The sequence below is a fragment of the Narcine bancroftii genome, chromosome 3 (genome assembly GCF_036971445.1).
Source record: "Narcine bancroftii isolate sNarBan1 chromosome 3, sNarBan1.hap1, whole genome shotgun sequence".
In the NCBI taxonomy this organism is placed as follows: Eukaryota; Metazoa; Chordata; class Chondrichthyes; order Torpediniformes; family Narcinidae; genus Narcine; species Narcine bancroftii.
Genome location: NC_091471.1, coordinates 175263491 through 175287734, shown reverse-complemented (window position 1 = coordinate 175287734; position 24244 = coordinate 175263491). Strand labels below are relative to the sequence as shown.

The following is a 24244-nucleotide window of genomic DNA, read 5'->3' as shown; positions in this document are numbered from 1 at the left end:
TAGTCTCGAGAAAGGATCCCAACTCAAAATGTTGTCTGTCTATTTCTCTTCAAGAATGTGACCCTACCTGCTGAGTCCCTTCAGCATCTCATTGTTTGTTTTATTGGGGAACTGATTGCGCTGATGGAGAAACCATTTTCAGAATCAGAATTTATTGCCATGATAATGTCACAAAATTCATTGTTTTGTAGCAGCACTATGGATGCAAATATTGTTAGAAATTACATTTTTAAAAATAAATTAGTGCAAAAAGGGAGAAAGTGAGATAATGTCTATGGTTCATTGTCCATTCAAAAATCCGATGGCAGAGGGGAGGAAGCTGATTATGTATCATTGGGTGTTCACATTCAGGCTCCTGTATCTCCTTCCAGATAATAACAGTGTGAAAAGGGCTTGGCCTGGTGGTGAGTACACCTGTATAAATTTGAAAGTCTTTGGTGTCATACCAAATCTTCTCAAACTTCTATCAAAGTATAACTACTGGTGAGCCTTTTTCATGATTGCATCAATATGGAGGCTCCAGGAATGATCTTCAGAATGTTGACACCCAGGAATTTGAAGTTCTTAATCAATTCCACTGCTGACCCCTCAGTGAGGACTGGTTTGTGTTCTCCTGATTTCCCCCTCTTGAAGTCCACAATCAATTTCTTCATTTTGCTAGCCCTGAGTGCAAGACTGTTGTTGTGACACCACTCAACAGGCTGATCTATCTCACTCGTGTATATTTCTTCATTGCTGTCTCTGATTCTGCCGACGATCGTGGTGTTAATTGTAAATTTGTAGATGACATTTGAATTGTGCCTACCCATACAGTCGTGGGTGTAGAGTGAATAGAGCAATAAGCTAAGCATGCAGCCTTGATTGTCAGGAGAAGATGTTTCCAATTTGTGCTGAGGTCTTCTAGTGAGGAACTCAAGGATCCAGTTGCAGAGGGAATTGCAGAGGCCCAGGTTTTGAAGCTTATTGACCAATACTGAGGGTATGATGGTGTTGAAAGCTGAGCTGTAGTTAATCAAAAGTAGTGTAATGTATGTGTTGCTGTTGTCTTGTTGATCCAGGACTGAGAGGAGAGCTCGTGAGATTGTATCTGCTGTGAAGCGATTGTAGCGGTAGGTGAATTATAGTGGGTCCAATCTTAGGTATGAATTAATTCTGGTCATGTCCAACCTCTCAAAGCATTTCATCACAGAAGATGTTGGTGCTACTGGGTGATGGCCATTGAGGAAACTTGCTCTGCTCTTCTTGGACACCAGGATGAATGATGACCTTTTGAAGCATGTGGGAACCTCTGACTGCAACAGGGAGAGATTAAAAATGCCTGTGAATACTCAGCTAGTTGGTTTGCACAGATTTTCAGTTCCCCAGGCAGGTACACTATCAGAACCTGATGCATTTTAAGGGTTCACTCTCTAGAAAGATTTTCTGAAGTTGGCCTCGAAGAATGATAACAAAGGGTCATCAGATTCTGCAGGGATTCTCATTGGAACCTTTGAATTCTCCTTTTCAAAGTGAGCATAAAAAATGTTCAATTCATTAGGTATGAAGCATCACAGCCATTTATGATGTTTGGCTTCACCTTCCTGCCATAGCTGGCGAGCATCTGACTGTGTCCAGCTTTCGTTGGAATTGGCTCTTTGCTGCTAGGATAACCTTCTGTAGGCTTTGCATTGCCTTCCTGTTGAGATCAGTATCTCCAGTCTTAAATGCCATTTACTTCACCCTCAGCAGGTTGAAAATCTTTTGATTCATCCTTAACTTCTGGTTGGGGTACTCATGGCATGTGCATGTGGACACAGACAACCATTCAGGGCTTGATGAAGTCAATGATGGCTGTGGCATATTCATTCAAGTTTGAAAATCAATTCAAAGCAGTTCTGCAGATGCTCCTCCACCTTCTTCAACAATATTTTCACTGTCTTCATCACTAGTGTTATAGTCCTCAGTCTCTGCTTGTACACTGGGAGTAGAAGTACAGCTGGATGATTACACTTGCCAAAGCGCAGTTGTGGGTTGTCTTGTTAGGCATTCTTGGTGGTGTAGCAGTGGATAAATGTTGGCTCCCTTGGCTTTGCAGGTAATAGGCTGGTGATAGTTTGTTGGAGATTTCTTTGGGTTGGCCTGGTTGAAGTCTGTTACAATGATCGGGAAGGCATCGTGATGTGCTGTTTCATGGCTGTTGATCACAGTGCTCAGTCTCTCCAGTGCCATCCTGATGTTAGCTTGGGGCGGAATGTACTTAGCGACCAGGATGATGGCTGTCAACTTCCTCAGCAGAGAGAATGGATGATACTTGATTACCAGATGTTCCAGGATGGTAGAACAGGACTGGGACATATCCATCACTTGTGCTTCACGAGGAAACAATGATGATACAAACACTTGCTTTATGGCTGGGAATCTAAATCTGAGGCATGAGAACAAGAACTTCCAGGAATAAAGTTAATATGTACTATTATATAAGGAAGGTTTGTAGCCCTTAAAAGCCTTCTGAAAATGGAATGTTGGGTTCATTGTTAATATTAAATTTGAGGTGATTAGAACGTTAATAATCAAACATTAAGGGTTACCAGAAAAAGCTAAGCTTTAAAATTATTATAACATTACAGGGGAGGCACGGTTAGCGTAGCAATTAATGCAACGCTGTTACAGCTCCAGTGACTTGGGTTTGAATCCGGCACTGTCCGTAAGGAGTTTGTAAGTTCTTCCCATGTCTGCATGGGATTCCTCCGGGTGCTCTGGTTTCCTCCCACTCTTCAAAATATACTGGGGTTTTTGGTCAATTGGGTGTAATTGGACGACATGGGCTTATGGGCCAGAAGAAGGGCCTGTGACCATGCTGCATGTCTAAGTTCAATTTTTAAAAATCATATTTACTGGGTTTATGTTTTCTTAGCTTGAAGTTCTGTAAGCAGTACTAAATTATGAAACTGAAAACAACAAATGCCTGGGAAAACAAGACAATTAAGAATTATTTCAATGGGAATTTACTAACTTATTGCCTTTGTCAAGAGTAAAAATGATGACTTTTTGAAGTTAAATTTTTGCATTTACAGTATTTCAATCCTCATTCAATATTGCAATAACAGTGGAGACTGTTAATTTGTGTACAAATGTTCTGCCTTGTTGAATTGAAAATTGATTGCAGAAATTCATTTGGTGGTAACTGCTGGTGATAAAATTGTTGTCTTGACTGAAACAGGGAATAGTATGAAATCATTCAAGGTCTAATTTAAGTCTGATGAACCCTGTTATGAGAGTGCATGTTTGAAAACTGTGGGGCTTTTTCAACTCACTGAAGAATTTTTGAATGCATCACTCAAGAAGCATAAGAAGAATTTTGGTGATTTTGTAAAACTTGCAGAATTTAAAGATTAAGGTCTGGATAAGTTAAAACTTCGAACAATAATTAACTTGCAAAGAAATGAAAATAAGAACAAAGGGCAAATAGTCAGAATCAGGATTTATTGTCATGAACAAGTCATGAAATTCAGTGTTTTGCAGCAGCGTCGTAGTGCAGACATACATATTATAACCATCTTACGACATTACTATATATAAAAAAAACAATAATAATGCATGAAAAGTAAGGCAGTGTCTGTGGTTCAATGATTATTCAGGAATCTGTCCTTGTGCCACTGAGTGCTCGTCTTTAGGCTCCTGTACCCTTTTTCCTGATGGTAGCAGAGTGAAGGGGCATGGCCTGGATGGTGGGGGTCTTTGAGGATAAAGGCTGCTTTGTTAAGACACCGCCTCATATAGATTTCCTCAATGGAGTGAAATCTTGTGCCTGTGATGTCACTGGTTGAGTTAACAACTCTCTGGAGTTTATTTCTTTTTACCATTGGAGTTAGTGCCTTCATTCCAGGCAGTGATGCAACCAGCCAGAACGTCCTCTACTATACACCTGTAGAAGTTTACGAGAGTCTTCGGTGACATACCAAACCACCTCAGACACTTTACAAAGTATAGCCGCTGGCGAGCCTTCTTTGTGATTGCATCAACGTTGAGGCTTCAGAACAGATTCTTGAAGATGTTGACACCCAGGAATTTGAAGTTCTTGATCCTCTGGACTACTGAGCCCACAATGAGGACTGGGTCATGATCCGCTGACATCCTCCTGAAGTCCACAATCAGCTCCTTGGTTTTGCAGATGTTGAGCACAAGGTTGTTGTTGTTGCACTATCCAATGAGCTGATCTATCTCCCTCCTGTATGCTTCCTCATTGCCGTTTGTGATTCTACCATCAACTGTGGTGTCATCAGCAAATTTGTAGGTGCCATTGGAATTATGGCTGGCCACACAGTCATGAGTGTATAACAAGTAGAGCAGTGGGCAAAGCACGTATCCTTGGGCTAAGCCTCTGTTGATAATCAGTGAGGAGGAGATGTTGTTTCCAATTTGTACAGATGTAGTCTTCCGATGAGAAAGTCAAGGATCCAGTTGCAGAGGGCAGTACAGAGGCCTAGAGTTTGTAGCTTCTTGACCAGCACTGAGGGAGTAATGTTATTGAAGGCCAAGCTTCAGTCTATGAAGAGCAGCCGTATGTATAAATTGCTGTTTTCGAGGTGAGCCAGAGCTGAGTGGAGAGCCAGCGATATTGCATTTGCTTTGGAGCAATTGTGTCCATAGGCAAGTTGCAGTGGGTCCAGATCTTTATGTAGGTACATGTTAATTCTGGCCACGACCAGCCTCTCAAAGCATTTCATCACAGTAGAAGCTGGTGCTACTGGGCAGTAGTCGTTGAGGCAGCCCACGGTACTCTTCTTGGGAAGAGAAGGCTAAGCATTACAGCTAGAGCTAGACCTTTGCATTTTGGGAGAAAAAAAAGTTCCTGTTCACTGAGGACATGGTAATTTCTTGTCGGGGTATGTTTCAAAGTTGTAGCTTCTGACTTGTAAAGGAAACTATGCCTTTGGTTTTTATGTTAGTTGATAATCTCATAGAACCATAGAACACCACAGCATAGAAAGCAAGCCATTTGGCTCCTCTAGTCTGCTGACCATCACCTCACCAGTCCCACTGGGCTCCTCCATTCCTTAACCCTCCAGACTTCTCCCATCCATGTATCTATCTAATTTATCCTTAAAACTTAAGAGTGACCCCATATTCACCACACCAGATGACAGCTCATCCCACGCTCTCACCAATTTCTGAGTGAAGAAGTTCACCCTAATGTTCCTACTAAACCTTTCCCCTTTCAGATTAAAACTATGGCCTCTCATATTTATCTCTCCCAATATGGAAAAAGCCTGCTCACATCCACGTGGTCTATACCTCTCATAATCGTGTAAACCTCTATCAAATCTCCCCTCATTCTTCTTCTCTCCAAGAAATAAAGTCTTAACTTGTTTAATCGTTCCCTGTAACTCAACTCCCAAAGACCGAGCAACATCCTAGTAAATCTTCTCTGCACTCTTTCAATCTTATTGATATCCTTCATATAGTTAGGCACCCAGAGCTGCACACAATATTCCAGATTTGGCCTCACTAATGTCTTAAACAACTTCAACATAACATCCCAACTCCTATACTCAATACTTTGATTTATAAAGGCTAAGATGACAAAATCTTTCTTTACAACTCTGTCCACATGTGACACCACCTTCAGGAAACAAGGCACCTGTAGTCCCAGATCTCTCTGCTCCTCAGTACTACTCATTGCCTTTTCATTTACTGTGTATGTCCTATCTAGGTTTGCCCTTCCAATATGCATCACCTCACACTTTTCTGCATTAAACTCCATCATCCATTTACTGGTCCGTTCTCCCAGATTGTTCAGATACCTCTGCAAGCTTTGAAAATCTTCCTTGCAGTCCACAATGCCTCCTATCTTTGTGTCATCAGCAAACTTGCTGATCCAATTTACCACATTATTATCTAGATCATTTACATAGGCAACAAACAAAATGATCCCAACACGGATCCCTGAGGCACACCACTAGTCATAGGCCTTCAGTCTGAGAGGCAACCATCCACTATTACTCTCTGTTTTCTCCCACACAGCTAATTACGAATCCAGTTTACAACCTCTCTATGGATACCTAGTGTCTTAACCTTCTGAACTAACCTCCCATGTGAGACCTTGTAAAGGCTGTACTAAAGTCCATGTAGACAACGTCCACAGCCTTTCCTTCAACTACCTTCTTAAAATACTCTACAAGATTTGTAAAACACAACCTACCATGCACAAAGCCATGCTGACTGTCCTTAATCAGCCTATGACTGTCCAAATACCTAAATATCCTGTAGCTCAGAACTCCTTCTAATAATTTACCTTCTACTGACGTCAGGCTCACTGGCCTCTAATTACCACGTTTAATTTTGGAGCCTTTTTTAAACAATGGGACAACATGAGCTATTCTCAAATCCTCTAGCACCTCACCTGTGGCTAAGGACATTTTGAGTATATCATCCAGTGCCCCTGAAATTTCTACATTAGTCTCTGAGAGAATATTATATCTGGCCCGGATGACTTATCTACCTTTATTAGCTGTAAGGCACCAAGCACCACCTCCTCCTCCTTAATCTCTATATATTCCATGACCCATCTGTTTGTTTGCCTTCCTTCCTTACGCACTATGCCAGTTTCCTGAGAAAATATTAATGCAACAAAAACTGTTTAAGGTCTCCCCCATTACGTGAGGCTCCACACATAGTTGACCACTCTGATTCTCTACAGGACCAATTTTGTCCCTTACTACTCTTTTACTCTTAATATACTTAGAAAAACCCTTTGGTTTTACCTTTACATTATTTACCAGAGCAACCTCGTCTTCTTTTTGCCTTCCTCATTTATTTCTTGAATGCTTTCTTATTTTTTCTGTATTCTTCAAGTACCTCATTAGCTCCTTGTTATCTGTTCTTGCTATACTCCCTCTTCTTCATCCCTTGAAAACCAGGGTTCCCTGTGCCTGTTAACTTCCTAACAGGAACATGCAAACTCTGCATTCTCAAGATTTTCCCCTTGAAGGCCATCCATACCTTTAACAGAAAACACATCCCAATCCACTCTTCCTAGATCCTTTCTCATTTCTACAAAATTTGTCTTCCTCCGATTTAGAATCCCAACATGAGGACCAGATTTTTTCTTTTCCATAATTAACTTGAGGCTAATGACATTATGGTCACCTACACATACATCTGTCACCTGACCTGTCTTGTTTCCTAATAGGAGATCAAGTACTGCATACTCTCTCATTGGTACCTCTATATATTGACTTAGAAAACTTTCCTGAACACATTTGACAAACTCCAAGCCATCTAGCCCTTTTACATTATGGGAGTCACTGTCAATATTTTAAAGTTAAAATCTCTTGACCATCACAACATTCTGCTTCTTACATCGGTCTTCTATCTCTCTACAGATTTGCTCCTCCAATTCTCCCTGACTATTGGGTGGTCTATAATATAACCCTGTCAGTGTGGTTACACCTTTCCTGTTCCTCTGTAGATAAGTCCTCCTGACTGTCTTAACTTGGCACAACTGAGGTATTTTCCCTGACTAGCAATGTCACTCCTCCCCCTTTCATCCCTCCCCTCTATCACGTCTGAAGCCCGGAACAATGAGCTGCCAGTCCTGCCCAAGTCTCACTAATAGCAATAATGTCATAATTTCACATGACAATCTATATTCTAAGCTCATCCGTCTTTCTACCAATACTCCTTGCATTAAAATAAATACACCTATGATTTCTGGCTATACTTGCAGTCCTCACATGACCTTTATCCTCCTCCTTCTCACTAAGTGCTCTAACACTGTGGTTCACCCCCCCCCCCCCCCCCAACTTTGAAAATCTAGTTTAAACATTTAAACATCGGGACAAGACTAACAAACCTACCCATAAGGATATTAATCCCCTTCCAGTTCAGATGCAATCTGTCCATCAGTACAGATCCAACCTTCCCTGAAACAGAGCCCAGTGATCTTGAAACCGAAGCCCTCCCTACTACACCATGTCTCCAAACACATGTTAAAATGTCTTATCCTTCTAACCTCTCCAGCATGTGGCATGGGAAGCAACCCTGAGATCACTACTATGGAGGACCTCTTCTTCAACCTAGTGCCTAACTCCCTGAACTCTCCTTGCAGGACCTCCTCCCCCTTCCTACATGGACCACAACATCTGGCTGATCACCCTCCCACCTAAGAATGTCATGAACTTTATCTCAAATATTCCATACCCAGCACCAGGCAAGCAGCATGCCATCTAAGATTCACTATCTCCTCCATAGTACCTCTCATCTGTCTTCCTCACTATGGAATCCCCTATCACTGCAGCTTACCTCTTTTCCCACTTCCCTTCTCAGCCACAGACTCTGTGCCAGAGACCTAATTACCATGGCTTGTACCTAGTACGTCATCCCACTCAACAGTATCCAAAATGGTATACTTGTTTTTCAGGGGGATGCCCACCGGATGCCCAGGGGGATGCTCTGCCTGTCTTCTCCGTCTCCAAACTGTAACCCAACTACCCTACTCCTGTCTCCTAGGTGTAATAGTGTCCATCATTCTCAAGCATATCTTATCAGATAGATACAGTAAACCCTTACATTCACAAAATGTGTTAATTTATAGAGAGTTAAGAAATGGAACTCCTCATTGTATTCTAACTACAAGTTATATCACTTGTTTCTTGACAAGGCATTTCTAGAGACAGGAAACATGTTGCCAATATTGGGGGAATCCAGAACCAGAGGCCACAGTTTAAGAATAATGGGTAGGCCATTTAGAACAGAGTTGAAGAAAAATTTTTTACCCAGAAAATTATGGATCTATGGAATGCTCTGCCTCAGAAGAGAGTGGAGGGTAATTCTCTGGAAGCTTTCGAGTTAGATAGAGCTCTTAAAGATAGAGTCAAGGGATATAGGGAGACGTCAGGAACGGGGAACTGATTGTGGATGATCAGCCATGATCACAGTGAATGGTGGTGCTGGCTCAAAGGCCAAATGGCCTACCCCTGCACCCATTGTCTATTGAATGTTTTGCAACACTATAAATAATCGATGAATAGTTAAACTCGTGTATATAGAACAATATACAGAAAAATGATTAATTGGTTGAAAAAAGGTTATGGGTTCATTGATCTCTCATCAGAAGTTAGAAAATAGACTTTTTAAATCTTATGCAAAATTATTGTGTAAATGAACTGGACATGAGGTGCTGACTGTGAAGGTTTGTTGCTCGATCCATTTGGAGTTTTTAACAGTAGCTTCAGGTAGAAAACTTTGGTTTATCAAAGCAAATGAGTTTTTTTAATAGAGGAAAAAATATTCAAATCTGTCTTTTGAATAGAAAATAACTACCAATTAAAAGTGCATACACTTTCATTTGAACAGTGTAGTAAAATCCTTCCCTTGAATACTTGCCAGATGCAGATTTTATGTTTTGAGCTATTGTCCCAAAATGAGCTGCACTATTTTCTTTGAGTGAGCCTGCGTAACATAATTAAGACACCAAAGCTATTCAGAAGTTTGCATAGTATAATGATATGGTAGAATGGCCAAAAATCCAAGCCTGCATTGGATTAGCAGGAGAAAAGGAAATATAGCTTTGAGGGACATTTTCTGGAAATATAGTCATGTATACTTATGCACTTATACAAGTATCAAATCATACAATATTCAGTATATTGTGAACAGGATGGGCCTTTGAGTCTCTGGGTTGGTTCCATCATCTTTATTTTCTTTGGCTTGGCTTCGCGGACGAAGATTTATGGAGGGGTAATGTCCACGTCAGCTGCAGGCTCGTTTGTGGCTGACAAGTCCGATGCGGGACAGGCAGACACGGTTGCAGCGGTTGCAGGGGAAAATTGGTTGGTTGGGGTTGGGTGTTGGGTTTTTCCTCCTTTGTCTTTTGTCAGTGATGTGGGCTCTGTGGTCTTCTTCAAAGGAGGTTGCTGCCCGCCGAACTGTGAGGCGCCAAGATGCACTGTTTGAGGCGATATCAGCCCACTGGCGGTGGTCAATGTGGCAGGCACCAAGAGATTTCTTTAGGCAGTCCTTGTATCTCTTCTTTGGTGCATCTCTGTCACGGTGGCCAGTGGAGAGCTCGCCATATAACACGATCTTGGGAAGGCGATGGTCCTCCATTCTGGAGACGTAACCTACCCAGCGCAGTTGGAACTTCAGCAGCGTGGATTCGATGCTGTCGGCCTCTGCCATCTCGAGTACTTCGATGTTTGGGATGAAGTCGCTCCAATTAATGTTGAGGATGGAGCGGAGACAAAGCTGGTGGAAGCGTTCTAGGAGCCGTAGGTGATGCCGGTAGAGGACCCATGATTCGGAGCCGAACAGGAGTGTGGGTATGACAATGGCTCTGTATACGCTAATCTTTGTGAGGTTTTTCAGTTGGTTGTTTTTCCAGACTTTTTGTGTAGTCTTCCAAAGGTGCTATTTGCCTTGGCGAGTCTGTTGTCTATCTCGTTGTCGATCCTTGCATCCGATGAAATGGTGCAGCCGAGATAGGTAAACTGGTTGACCGTTTTGAGTTTTGTGTGCCCAATGGAGATGTGGGGGGGCTGGTAGTCATGGTGGGGAGCTGGCTGATGGAGGACCTCAGTTTTCTTCAGGCTGACTTCCAGACCAAACATTTTGGCAGTTTCCACAAAACAGGACGTCAAGCGCTGAAGAGATTGCTCTGAATGGGCAACTAAAGCGGCATCGTCTGCAAAGAATAGTTCACGGACAAGTTGCTCTTGTATCTTGGTGTGAGCTTGCAGGCGCCTCAGATTGAAGAGACTGCCATCCGTGCGGTACCAGATGTAAATATCTACACTTGTGTTCCATTTGCCTATGTACACTTTGTTACTCACATCTACCAAAACAAACCTAACAATGTCACTTGGCTAAAAAAATCCTTACATTTTGGTGGAGTTCCAGATTTCCATGATCCTTTTGTGTGCAATTTTCCAAAATGACCTCTGTCTCCACATCTGTAACACTCCAAGTCACGTGTCGGCATATTTCTTGGCTGGCTATGGCTATGTGAGAGCCTATTTACTTGTTGACCAACTTTGTCTTTACTGGGCTGGCTTGAGTTGTCTTTCAGTTTCATGGTATGAAATTGCCCCTCAACAGCCTCTAATGCAGCAGCCATTGCTAAAGCATTGGTACGTTTCAACTCACCCCCTTTTTCCAGCAATCGCCTTCTGAGTTTCTCTGATCTGCAATGCTGCACGACTTGATCCAATAACTGGTTGTCCAAATCAGCTGCCACGTAATTGCATCCAACAGCCAGTTGTCGCAATCTCGTCACGTACTGGGCAACCATTTCCCCATCTTCCTGTTTTGTTTTGCGAAACAAATGGCGTTGAAATGTGGCATTCGGTGTCACTACATAGTGTGCATTCAATGCATCTACAGCTTTCTGGTATTCCTCCTTCCTTCCAGTATTCGAAAGCGTCTTAAAAGTTTCCCGAACTGCAGGTCCTGCGGTGAAGAGAAGTAACGCCCTCTGCTGTGCTTTCTGCTCCGCCGTACTCCCATAAAGAAATAGGCCACGACTGTCGGCATAAGCTTCAAACTCTTCAAGCCATGCCTTCCACTTCATGCTTACAGTGCTTGCATCGCCCGTCGGGTCAAAATGAGGAACACCGCGAAGTGCTAGAAATTCAGCTCCAGTGATTGCCATGATGAAACGTTCCAGCTCAAAGCCACAGATTCAAAATCCAAAATGTTTCTCCTCGTCTCCAATGTCACATTTGTGGCCCGGAATATGAAATTGATAACACCATCAACACATGATTTACCTGTTGAACATCAGCGTGTCTTTATTTCTCTGCTTCCATTATTCCACCATTTCGCACCTGCATACAACACTCCCATGCCCTCTCACTTCCGGTCAGGTTATTACCTCAACCTCTATCTGCATACATCTCATGCATATTCATTATCATGACAGTTATTTATTGAAATTACCTGCTCTGTGCCTTATAAGGGTACAGGTAAGTCCTGCCCTTGCGCCGGAAATGACATCATGACATTGCCCCGCGCGCATGCGTACCTAACCCAGCCGGCGGAAAAGACGACCCCGGCGGCGCCATCTTGACACGATTGCTCTGTTGCTATGACCGTAACACGCAGAGCCAGTTAACTGCCGTCAGTGATGTGCACTGCTACAATAGGAATATTTATCACGGTGTATTTAATGTTTTTCTGCTGCTCAGCACCCATGTATGTAATCTTATATTACAACTTTGCAGGTTGATGCCTCATTTTTTGGTACTCATGGTACTGGCAGGTCCTTCTACACTTCTTATTAAATTAAGACTGAGGTCCTTGTTTAATCATAATGGTATGAGGGATGTTCTGAATATAGACTGTGGTTGGATGCCATCTATTGGTATTGCTAATGGCCAAAGGAACATTGTGGGTGCCCATTGTTCAGCAAAAAGATCTGATCTGAATCCATCCCATTTACCAAGTTGGCAATGTCACACACCATAGAGCTTACCCTTGGTGTTAAGGTGGGACCTTTGTCTCTATGAAGACTAAGCACTGGCCTTATCAAAACGGTCATACATTTAAAATGGGTAGATTGTTGAGGGCAAGGATATATGTTTAACCCTCGTGTCACTTCATTCATCGGCTGTTCTATATCCATTATGATGTTGAACAGGACAGGAAGCTCTGTCAGTTATAGTGCAGCTGATATATCGTGATTGAAGGTCATTGAAGCCCTCATCTAAAGTACACTTTAAATGTGAGATGCTGTAGTATTTCATCTGATGCTCTGAGACTTCATTATGCCATTTGAAATCAGTATCTCTAAGGACAGGGTCTTGGGGAAATTGATGGGATTGAAGGCAGATAAATCCCAAGGGCCTGATAATCTACATCCTAGGATACTTAAGGAAGTGGCCATTCAGATAGCAGATGCTTTAAGAATTATTTTCCAGAACTCGATAGACTCAGGATCAGTACCCATGGATTGGAGGGTAGCTAATGTTACCCCACTATTTAAAAAGGGGGGTAGAGAAGAAGAGGGGAATTATAGGCTGGTGAGCCTTACATCAGTAGTAGGCAAAATGATGGAATCCATTATTAAGGATGTAATAGCGGAGCATATGACTAGCAGAGAAGGGATCGGACGGAGTCAACATGGATTTTCAAAAGGTAAATCATGCTTGACAAATCTATTGGAATTCTTTGAGATGGTGACAGGTAAAATAGATGGGGGAGAGCCAGTGGATGTGGTGTACCTGGACTTCCAAAAGGAAGTCCATAAATGACTGGCTTCCAAAATCAAGGCTCATGGGATTGGGGGCAAAGTATTGATGTGGATTGAGAACTGGCTGGCAGGTAGAAGACAGAGAGTTGGGATAAATGGCTCGTTTTCTGAGTGGCAGGCGGTGGGACCCCAGCTGTTCACAATTTACATTACTGATCTGGATGAGGGGATTGGATGTAATATCTCCAAATTTGCAGATGACATTAAGCTAGGAGGGGTTGTGTGCATGGAAGAGGGGGTCAGGAAGCTCCAGTGTGATTTGGATAAATTGAGGGACTGGGCAGATACATGGCAAATGCACTACAATGTGGATAAATGTGAGGTTATCCACTTTGGTAGTACAAACCGGATGGCAGATTACTATTTGAATGGCAATAGATTAAGAGATGGGGAAGTGCAGAGAGACCTAGGGGTACTTGTACATCAGTCTCTGAAGGCGAGCATGCAGGTACAGCAGGCAGTTAAAAAGGCAAATGGTATGTTGGCCTTCATATCAAGAGGGTTTGAGTATAGGAACAAGGATACCTTACTGCAGCTGTACAGGGCCTTGGTGAGACCCCACCTGGAGTATTGTGTGCAGTTTTGGTCACCTTATCTAAGGAAGGATGTTCTTGCAATGGAGGGAGTGCAGAGGCGATTCACCAGGCTGATACCTGGAATGGCAGGAATGACTTATGAGGAAAGATTGCGCAAATTGGGATTGTACTCGCTGGAGTTTAGAAGATTGAGAGGGGATCTCATAGAGACATAAAATTCTGGCAGGACTGGATAGAATGGATGCAGATGGGATGTTTCCAATGAATGGAAAATCTAGAACCCGGGGCCATGGTTTGAGGATAATAGGCAAACCATTTAGGACCGAGATGAGGAGGAATTTCTTGACCCAGAGGGTGGTGAATCTGTGGAATTCATTGCCACAGAGGGCAGTAGAGGCAGGTTCATTAAATATATTTAAGAGGGAATTAGATATATTTCTTCAGTATAAGGGTATTAAAGGTTACAAAGAGAAGGCGGGGACGGGATACTGAACTTTAAGATCAGCCATGATCTCGTTGAATGGCGGAGCAGGCTCGAAGGTTCGAATGACCTACTCCTGCTCCTATCTTCTATGTTTCTATGTTTCTATGTGACCACTCCTTCTCAATTGATTACTTCTGTCCATCAAGCTATGCCATAAATAGGTTAAAATATATCCAAAGGTTGTGATAAAAGCAGCTGAGGTGATGGCTGAAGGAATGGTCCTGTAAGTATAACTCTGTCAAGCTGTTGCTTGGCTAGACTGTGAGATGCCCCTCAAATTCCTGGATGTTAGTGCAGAGGACTAATATGTCCACCGCCATGTCCAAATTAAATGCTTGGGTCTTTACTCAGTGTAATATCCAGGTAGAATGTTACTCTTCTTTGACATTCCAAGATTTGATACAACTGAATGAAATGGTTTCATGGTCTGTTTAAGTCAGCTGTATTTGAGAAAGCACCAGAATTCTTTCACTGAAAGCTACTCGTGAACCCCAGATTATTTAAGGAATTTAATTTAAATTCCTCTGTGGGATTTTTACTTGGGTCTCCTGATTATTAGTCAAGGCCTCTGATTACCAGTAATTTAACCTGTCATAAGTATTTTGTGAACAATTGCAGTGATGTAATCATTAAAAGTTGCATGATAAAATTATGGCAATGATTCTGTAATTAAATTCTCCAATTTAGAATAGCAAAAATATGTTGTAGAATTAATGAAAAGAGCTACAAACATGAATCAAAATTAATAAATTGATAAAAATGAACCATTCCGTGGACTAAACAAGAGTTATTGAAGGCTGACATATTGCAGCAACACAGTGAAATGGTGATTTAACAAATAATTTCAAATTCCAGAGTACAATAATCTGAGTTGCATACAATTTAAAGGTATAGGGATATAACCTTGAGGTGATGCATTTTACTAGGACTCGTGCTGTAAATGATCGAGCCCTGGAGAGTGTCATCAGGAGAGACTAAATGCCGTAGTCTCGGACTTTTTCCCTGCACTGGGGAATTCGAGGTTGAGGGATGGCCTTATGCAAGTATATTAAATTATAAAGGACATACCGCAGATAAGATTTTCCTGAGATGGAGGAGCCAGAACTAGATTTTAAGGTGATAGGGGAAAGATTTAAAAGGGTACTGAGGGGCAACCTTTTCCACACACAATTTGGTGGATATATGGAACGAGGTGCCAGAGGAAACTGTGGACATGGGTACAATTATGGTAATGAAATGAAATTTTGACAGATAGTTGAAAAGGAAAGATTTAGAGGAATAGGGCTAAATGGAGGCAAATGGGACCAGCTGAGTTAGAAAACCTGGTCAGATCTGACCTGAAGGGCCTGTTTCTTTGTTGTATCACTGATTCTAAAACAAAAGGCTTTTTCAGGTGCATTCTACGCTAAGAATGAGCCTGAAGAAGCGGAAGTAGCCCTTTAAATTGCCGTTCAGGTGGCTGCGTTTAAAGTACAACGCTGGCCACCTGAAGGACACAGCTGCACTGGATGCAGCTCTGAGCACACTCCAGCTCCTGCCCAATGTCAGCTGTGATCCTGCCCACTGACATGATGTCATTTTGTGCATGACAAGAAGGAACACAGGACAATGGCAGACCCTGTGCAGGCAAGAGACATAATGATGATGATTTCAGCGTTTCTGAATGTTCAGAATGAGATACGGTAGATCCTTGGTAAGGCTATTTGTGCTATTGAAGTTCTTCAATTGTCCTTGAGATCTGAAAATCGCATGGGTGCAATCAGGACAAGGTTCCTACAAAGGTTGAGGGCAAGAAGACACCAGTTAGTGGTCGAAAGGCGCATGGAGCGTAAGCGCCACAGACGAAGGTGAATGCTGCTGGTCAGTCAATTAACTATGGTGACACATCGGTCTCTCTGGAGGTTGAACCGACCGCAGAGTGCTGAGTTCTGGAGTAATGTCCTCACCAAATTTGATGATGCTGAGTGGAGCAGACACTTTCGTATGTCGTGTGGCACCATTCACTTCGTGCTGGAACTCATAGAACCTCACCTGAAGGCGCATAGACCGGACTTGCAGCGACCATTGGAGCCCGGACTTCGATTAGGTGTGGCCTTGTGGTGGTATGCCACCCCTTGTGAGTATCGATCGATCCATCAGTACCATCTTTGGAATAGGCATCAGCACCGTGTGCATGGTGGTACAGGAGGTGACTGGCGCTTTGAGGAAGTTCCTCGGTAAACGTTTCATCTCCCTGCCAAGTGAAACATGTCTCCAGGAGACCATTGATGGCTTCGCCCAAAGGGGATACCCAATGTGTGCTGGTGCCATTGATGGGTCACACATTCCCATTATCACCCCCAGCGTGGATGCTGCAGCCTACTACAATCGCAAAGGGTGGCATTCGGTGGTTCTGCAAGCGGCGGTTGACCACAGATTCTGGTAAGTTAGCCTCTATTGATGTACATCACATCACATTTCCAATAACTATAACTCCACTGTGAGATTTCCATTCATGTTACAGCTTCTCAGATGTGTCTGCGGGGTGGCCGGGCCGCACGCATGATGCCCAAGTGCTTGCCAACTCTCCTCTGTATAGAAAAGCTGAGGACCAGGGCGGATTCCTCTTTCCATGTGACGTGAGTGTTCACCCTTCAAAGCTCCGTGTTTCAAATGTTATGCATGCTTACTATGTCAATGTTCAGATGCATGAATTAACTACATGTCTGCATCATTGTGCCTGCAGATGTCCAAGGATGTTGAGGGAGTGGAGGTTCCAGCGCATCTTGTGGGTGATGTGACATACCCCCTACAAAGCTGGCTGATGAAGGGGTTCACACAGCACCGAGTACTGGATCAGGATCAGCGAAGATTTAACAAGGCCCTTAATCCAGCAAGGATAGTGGTCTAAGAGGCCATTGGCAAGCGTTTAGATATCTCTACCGCCTTAGTCCCAGATGTTGTGTTTGCCTGCTGGGTACTGCACAATATATGTGAGATTAACAAGAAAGACTTCCTTTCAGAGAGAACATTGGTTGAAGCAGATGGTCCTGCACCCAATAGCGCAGATTGTGCTGATCAGCAAGGCCATGGGCACCTGGCCATCTGTTCTGCCATCATGTCAATGATGGCAGAAGTAAGGGTATGACTCTGCTACCCAGCTACCGATTTTCCATGACTTGTACCCCACTCCACCCTCCCCACCTAATACCCCACTTCACCCTTCCCACCCAATGTGGTGACATGAGCCTGCTGCCTGGTATGTTATGTGCTCTTGCGAATGAACGGGTGCATATAAATGAAACTTGTGACTTGTGTGCTTGTCAAAAATTTAATAAAATTTTATAAAAGACATTCTTTGAGAAATCACAATGCTTTATAAATATTAAAGTTAACATTTCACATCATTCTTAAACTTGAAGGAAACCATGGAATGGACAAATAACAGTGCAAATCCATTCTATACTTTAACACCGCAGATCAAACACTAAGACAATAAACACAACAAACACCACCACCCGGCACCATAGCATCTCACTGCTGAATGTTTCCATCCTTAAAATGTCGCACGTAATATTGCACTTATGAGGGGCTTCATGAACAACAAAAGTGAACAGCGAGTTAGCAGCATTAAGGATGTTTAGTCTGACACAAACCTCATTCCAACATTGAGAGGAACGAGTTGGAGGGGGATGAGGAACCAGTCCCGGACCCCAGCATCTCAGTCATGGCAAACCATCCACTACTGTGATGCACTGGTGTGGAATGAAATGGCATGCTGGATGGAGGGGCCAGGTACATGGGATGAGGCTGACCATATAACTGTGGGAATGGGGATGGGGAGGCCTCCAATCGCGTGACCAATCTGTTAAAGATGTCTGACTGCCTGTCCATTGTGGCACTCAGTCCCTGCAGGGAAACTGCAAACTCAGACATCGACTGGGCATGCTTCTCCACTTCGGAGCGGCGCATTGCTTCCTCGTCCAACCTCTGATCGGCAAGCATAACTCTTGTGATCCAGCGCCTCCTCTGCACGCTGGCGGTCGCTCTCACTGTCCTCCCTGTCAAGTGCCAACATCATCGCCTGCAGCTCCTTCACGAGAACCTGCCCCTTCGTCAGTCGCTGGCGCTTGCGTCTGGGACCAGAGGCTGTGGGTGGAAACAGGAAAAGTGCATCAGCATTGGACTTAAGTGCTTCTCCATAAACACAACCTCAATGCTACTGTACCTGTGTTCTCTGTTGAGAGTACTGCCTCGCCACTTCCAGGGACAGTGACCTCTGCGCTTCCTCTCTCAGAGGCATCCAAATCCATTGCTGCCGGGTCCTTGGCGGTGGCCTCCTGCTCCTGGACCGGCACGTCTCCTCCATTGGCACTGTGTGAACCCTGAGATCCCTCAGGGATGAGCTCTGGGAATTCAGGGGTCTCCAGAGCGCTGGCTACAATGAAGGAAGTAGCGGAGCAGCTAGCCCCCCAGAGAGTGTGGCACTGGTCGAAGTACTGCTACTCCTTGCACCCATTGCCACTCCTCCTGTTGTGGTTCAGGTCTGCGTGGAATTTCTTCCTCATGCTCTTCAGTTTCATGACCACCTGGTTTTCACTGCGCTGGTGCCCTTATGCTGCGAGCACTCCAGACAGCCGCTCAAATGTGGGACCATCCCTAACTGTCCCAGTGAGCTCCTTTTCCTGGGATTCCTGAGTCAGATGGTCTAGAAGCAGTCTTACCTCTTCTTCAGACCAGTTACTAGCCTTTCTTGGAGCCATTGTTCCAATGCACTGTTTTCCTGCACTGCTAAACAAAACGACTGAATCTGCACTAGCCTGCCTGCACAATGTGCTTCAAGATTCGGGCCAGGCGTCTCAGGCTGACGACGTCACTGCCACGTCAGCAGCCTGACTCTTTAACATCCGCTTTCAGCCAGCTGCATTTAGGTGGCTGGGGGAGCCACTGAGCTGCGCTGATTATCCCTCTCGGAGGAGGGTTACGTAGCTCGCCTCAAGAGCGCCTCCTTCACATTCAGGTGGCCTCAAAACAGCTGCATATTGCCTAAATATGCAGCTTTAAATGCAGGGCAATTCGCCACCTGGAACTGCTAAAAGTTGGTGGTCTTGGAAGGAGCTTGCCAGCCCTCTACCCTGCCATTCGTGGTTCATGTATTTGGGGTAAGTGAATACTCAAGGCAGTTTGTGGGTGAAAATAGATTAAAAACCACTGAACAAAATAAAAGTTTGTTTGAAAAATAAAGATATCTATCTGGCATGAAGCTCGTGGTCTGTTAGACGGTAGTGATTGCTGTTGTCCTGTGCACTTCTGAGACATGATGAACCTCCAGTGGTCAAATATCTGGAGAAAGATCACAAACATGTAGCACTGACTGAAGGTCAATGAAGGATGGTAATAAATGCTGGCTTTGGCAGCATCACCTTGATCCTGAAAATGAATTAAAAGAAAAATGCTGCCATAACAAAATCTTCCAAATCTATATTCTGGATGAATGATTCAATCTTGGTGTCCCCTCTTAGGCCAATATACCTTCCAGGCCCTTTGATTAAACTCAATTGCCTCCTTTGCGCAAGCAACTTTTTTTACATGCCAAAACAGACACTATATCATTTGCTAGATAGGCAGAGAAAAAGATTCAAGGATGTTTTCAAAATGCCTCAGAGTGGAACAGCCTCTCTGATTCCTAGGACTGTTTTTTCCATGACTTCTCCAAATGGAAGGAGCATTGAGGGTGGCACTAAGAACCTCAAAGCTATTCAATGGAGGTGCACAGAAGCCAATGGAAGGAAATGTAATACTTGCCTCCAGATTTATGCATTTAGTCCAAAGCCAATTATATTTTTCCTTTAGTGCAATTAAAGGGGCAAGATAGAGTGACCAATTAATCTATTAATCTGCATGCCTTGGGGATGTGTGAGGAAATGGGAACAACTTGAGAAAAGGGCTCAGGCCGGAAACATTGGTTATATATCTTGAAGGGCTCAGGCCTGAAACATTGTTAATGTATCTTTATCTTTGTTACATAAAGAACAATGCATGACTTGTTGAGTATTTCCAGTATTTTTGTGTAAACTACAATCACAGCACCTGGCAGATTTTCTTGTTTAACACCTTGAGGAAATCGATGCATTTTAATGTTTTCTCACTTCTCTATGTATACGGTATATTACTGAAATGAATGTAATCAGTTAGCTCTGCAATATTGATAGTTTATGGTGTTTTTCAAAGGTGCAGATATTTTTTAATTTTTGTGTAATTTTTATGCTAACTGAAGCTTGACAATACATAGTTTTAATTAATTAATAAGATGTACACAGTGGAAAAATCTAGATACTCTGTTTTGTGGTTCAATGATGGAGGGATTTAATAAACTCCTCAATTTACTTGATTTGTAGATATCTCAATTGCATGATGTCACTGTAGTACAGGTCATTTATCCGAAACCCTTGAGACCAGACACTTTTCAGAATTCAGAATTTTTCGGATTATTGAATAATCGTAACAGCGTTACGTTAAGTAATTGTGCTGATTTCAGATTCGCGCAAAGCAAAGATACACTCCAGCTAGAAGGGTCTCTGGACGGACGGGCGTTTTCTGCAGCACTCGGCAGAGAGTGTTGCAGTGGCACTGGATGGGGGTGTTGCAGTGACACTGGACAGGGGTTGTTTGTGGCGGCACTCAACGGAGGGAGGGTTGCGGTAGTGCACAGATACACCACAATTAAACTTCTGCCATAACTCTACTTTCTGGCCTATCCATAATGACAGATGTTTCCTTTTCTGCTTCTTAATGTTACCCCTGGGGGACTCTGCAGGTCTTTTTGACCTTTTCACAGTCTTCAAAGTCCATGAGCAGCAAAGGCACGTCTGACTGGTAGGAGCACTGAGACATAGGTAGGTGGGGGGGAGGGTGTCCCATCTATTACAAATCGGGTGTCCATATGTGGTGAATCAGAGGTTTTTTTCCCTGGCACCTATAAAGATTCCCTAGGGTCCCACTAATTGTAAACAAGGACCGACACAGAATATTCAAATGTGAGTCGCATCGAGACATTTTTGGCACCAAACACGAGCTTTGGTGTGCAGATGACTTCCATAGAAAAAATGTTTGGTTTTTCAGAATTTCGGATAAAAGATTTCATACCTATATTATTTTTGACCATCTTGAATTTGGCTGTTCAGCTGTTGGCATCACAATATGTATAATGAGAAATAAACATAATAGATTGAATATAATGCACATTATAAGTGCAGGGCAAATATTGAGCCACTGAACACTGAATGAACAATTGATTGTTCAGTTGCCCTGTATAGATCGTGGAAAGGGATTGATTTGACACAATTTAAGAATGAAATTTACAATAAATAAAATCCTGATCATGAAAAGGAGCAACTAAGAATGATAATTAGTTCAAGAAACACAATCCCAGCCCCAGTTGAAGATTTGATTTGAAGGACAAAGCAGAACTTTTAATTCTAGGGTTTTGTTGGATTCTTGATTTTGAAGCTCACAAGCTGAACTTCACTACAGTAAAACAAAGTGTTAAGTAATTTTCTTTAGCTGTTGTTAATTGAGCTATTGAAAGCTATTTTGGAAATACTGTAGGAGTATGGATTCTTGCAAAAATGAGCTATGTAACTAACATAATTACTTAATTGCTGTGGAGTATTGTTGATTGTTATGGCATACTCAAAGGGACAATTATTGTACTATGACCTGAAAACGATGTCAGTGTTTGTGCTAAAATCAATACTAATCAAACAACATTACAAACTACTCCTGCACTGGAAGAGTCTGCTCACTCAGCCCAATTACAGGACTAAGGGCTTCTAGACGGTTATCACAAATTTGGCAATATAACTAACTGGTTAGTGAGCAGTTAAATTTCTGTGGATTTCTTGTTAGTAAGTCACTGTTTAAACAAACTCCAAACATGAGTGGCTAGTTTAAGAGTCATTAAGAGTTGAGACGTTGGTAAGATTGGGATATATTTGATATACATTCTTGATTGATATCAGCACAAGTCAGGCCAAGTGGAGGTGATATTGTGGCAGGAAGCTGGGTTTTTTGAAAATTGTATTTGTATCAATACGAAAAGGAATAATTCAGGAATATAGCAATTATCATGTCATACACAATGATAGAATATTTTTTTTAATTTTTCTCCCCAACTATCCTCCCCAAAAGAAAAGAACACCTACTTCTATTATTAGCATATATACTATTCATTGATCAGTGACCACCCCACCTCACTGACAAAAGACAAAGGAGGAAAAACCCAACACCCAACCCCAACCAACCAATTTTCCCTTGCAACCGCTGCAACCGTGTCTGCCTGTCCCGCATCGGACTTGTCAGTCACCAACGAGCCTGCAGCAGACGAGGACATTACCCCTCCATAAATCTTCGTCCGTGAAGCCAAGCCAAAGAGAAGAGAAGAAAGAGACTATTCATTGATCATTTTTATGAGAGGGGTAGGTGAAGTGGAGAAGGTGGATGGAATTTTATTCATAAAATATAGATATGGTTTCCAAATTTTATAAAACTTGTCACCTCGATGTCTCAAACTACATGTAATTTATGCATTTCAATATGCCATCTGCCGAATAGTACCACATTTTCCGTTTTCCAGGTTTCCGCTCTACGTTTCTTTGTAGTCGCTATTGATATACTTTTGAAAATTTCTTGATATTTATCCAATTTCAGTTTTATATCTTTTTCATATATATTCCCAAGTAAAAATATTTTTGTATCCTTTTGTATCTTTATCTTCATAATTTGTTCTAATAATACACTCAAATCGTTCCAAAACTTTTCCACTTTTTCATAGGACCATACCGAATGTTCAAAAAAAAGTCCCTATTTCCTTGGTACATTGGAAACACTTATCCAAGCAGGAAGCTGGTTGAGAGGGAAAAGTAACAAAGTGGGATTTCACTAGAAGAAAAATGGAAAATTGAAGTCTGTTTCTGATTTCACCTTGACCTATTCAGAGGGCAGTCAAGAGTTGGCCATTTTGGTTAATCTGGAATAGTGCACAGTGCTGAAGGGATAAGAATGACAATTCTTATATCACTTTGCACAGGGTCCAGTCAATAACCTGGAGATTGAAACATTTGTAATTTTGCTTCTTAATTTAATCTTCCTTTGCTGTACTTCTTTCTTCAAGATGCTTCTTATGTGGATCACAATATGGGATTCTTCCCTTTAATCTACCTTCCTTTCCATCTTAAGGTAACGATTCTCAAATATGGACAGTCCAACTATTATCAGATTTTAATTGCCAGCATCCATCTTTTTTTTAATGCAGGACAAGAAGATCTGGAGATCTGAAATGCAAACGCAAAGTGCTTTGTAATTTGGGCAGCCTCTGTGGAGAAAATCTTTCAATCCAATCTTTCTCTTTTTTGAATACTGCTAGATCTGAGTTGCTTTAAACATTCATCTGTTCATTTTATTTTGCATTTTTTGATCTTGACTTATCATGTTATTTGTTTTCTTCTATTCCAGTTTTGGAATGTCAGAATATTCTCGCATGACAGACACTGAACGTGACCAGATTGACCAGGACGCCCAGATTTTTATGAGAACCTGCTCGGATGCCATCCAACAGCTGAAGGCAGAAGGTAAGGCCTGTGCACGAAAACTAAAGTTTGACAGTGCCTTGGAAAATCAAAAAAAGCAGCTGAATTCTTATAAAGGTGAAACTGTGATTAAAAAGTCTTTCCAGTCCAGAAATAATAAAAACAGGTTGAGATATTACTCAATCTACAAACATTCAGTTTATGAATTTTCATCATAAATTGTCTCTGTAGGGTATGTGATGTGATCTACAAAGTTAGTTTTTGTTATGACACATAGTGCACCACTCTCTAACATAGGAATATATTGAACTAAAATCCTCGCAATACATTGAGTCAGAGGCAGGCCTGAAATAACCATTAAGTAAAATAAGCACATGTTTTAGGGCACCAAGGGAAGGGGGCACCACAGTGTTTTTTTCCAGTGCTGGAT

At 42.5% G+C, this 24244-nt stretch overlaps 1 protein-coding gene across 6 annotated transcripts in view; it reads left to right on the top strand.

Annotated features, from left to right (window-relative positions):
* The window catches only part of stx18 (syntaxin 18), a 186298-nt gene that overhangs the window by 126153 nt on the left and 35901 nt on the right, over window positions 1–24244 (top strand). For 5 of the 6 annotated variants that reach the window (XM_069925906.1, XM_069925911.1, XM_069925908.1 and 2 more), the window contains one exon: window positions 23741–23856. In XM_069925906.1, coding sequence (XP_069782007.1) covers window positions 23741–23856 — 116 coding nt within the window. Of the gene's footprint in view, window positions 1–22030; window positions 22098–23740; window positions 23857–24244 lie in introns of those variants that run through there. The other variant, XM_069925910.1, reaches the window with a different exon arrangement.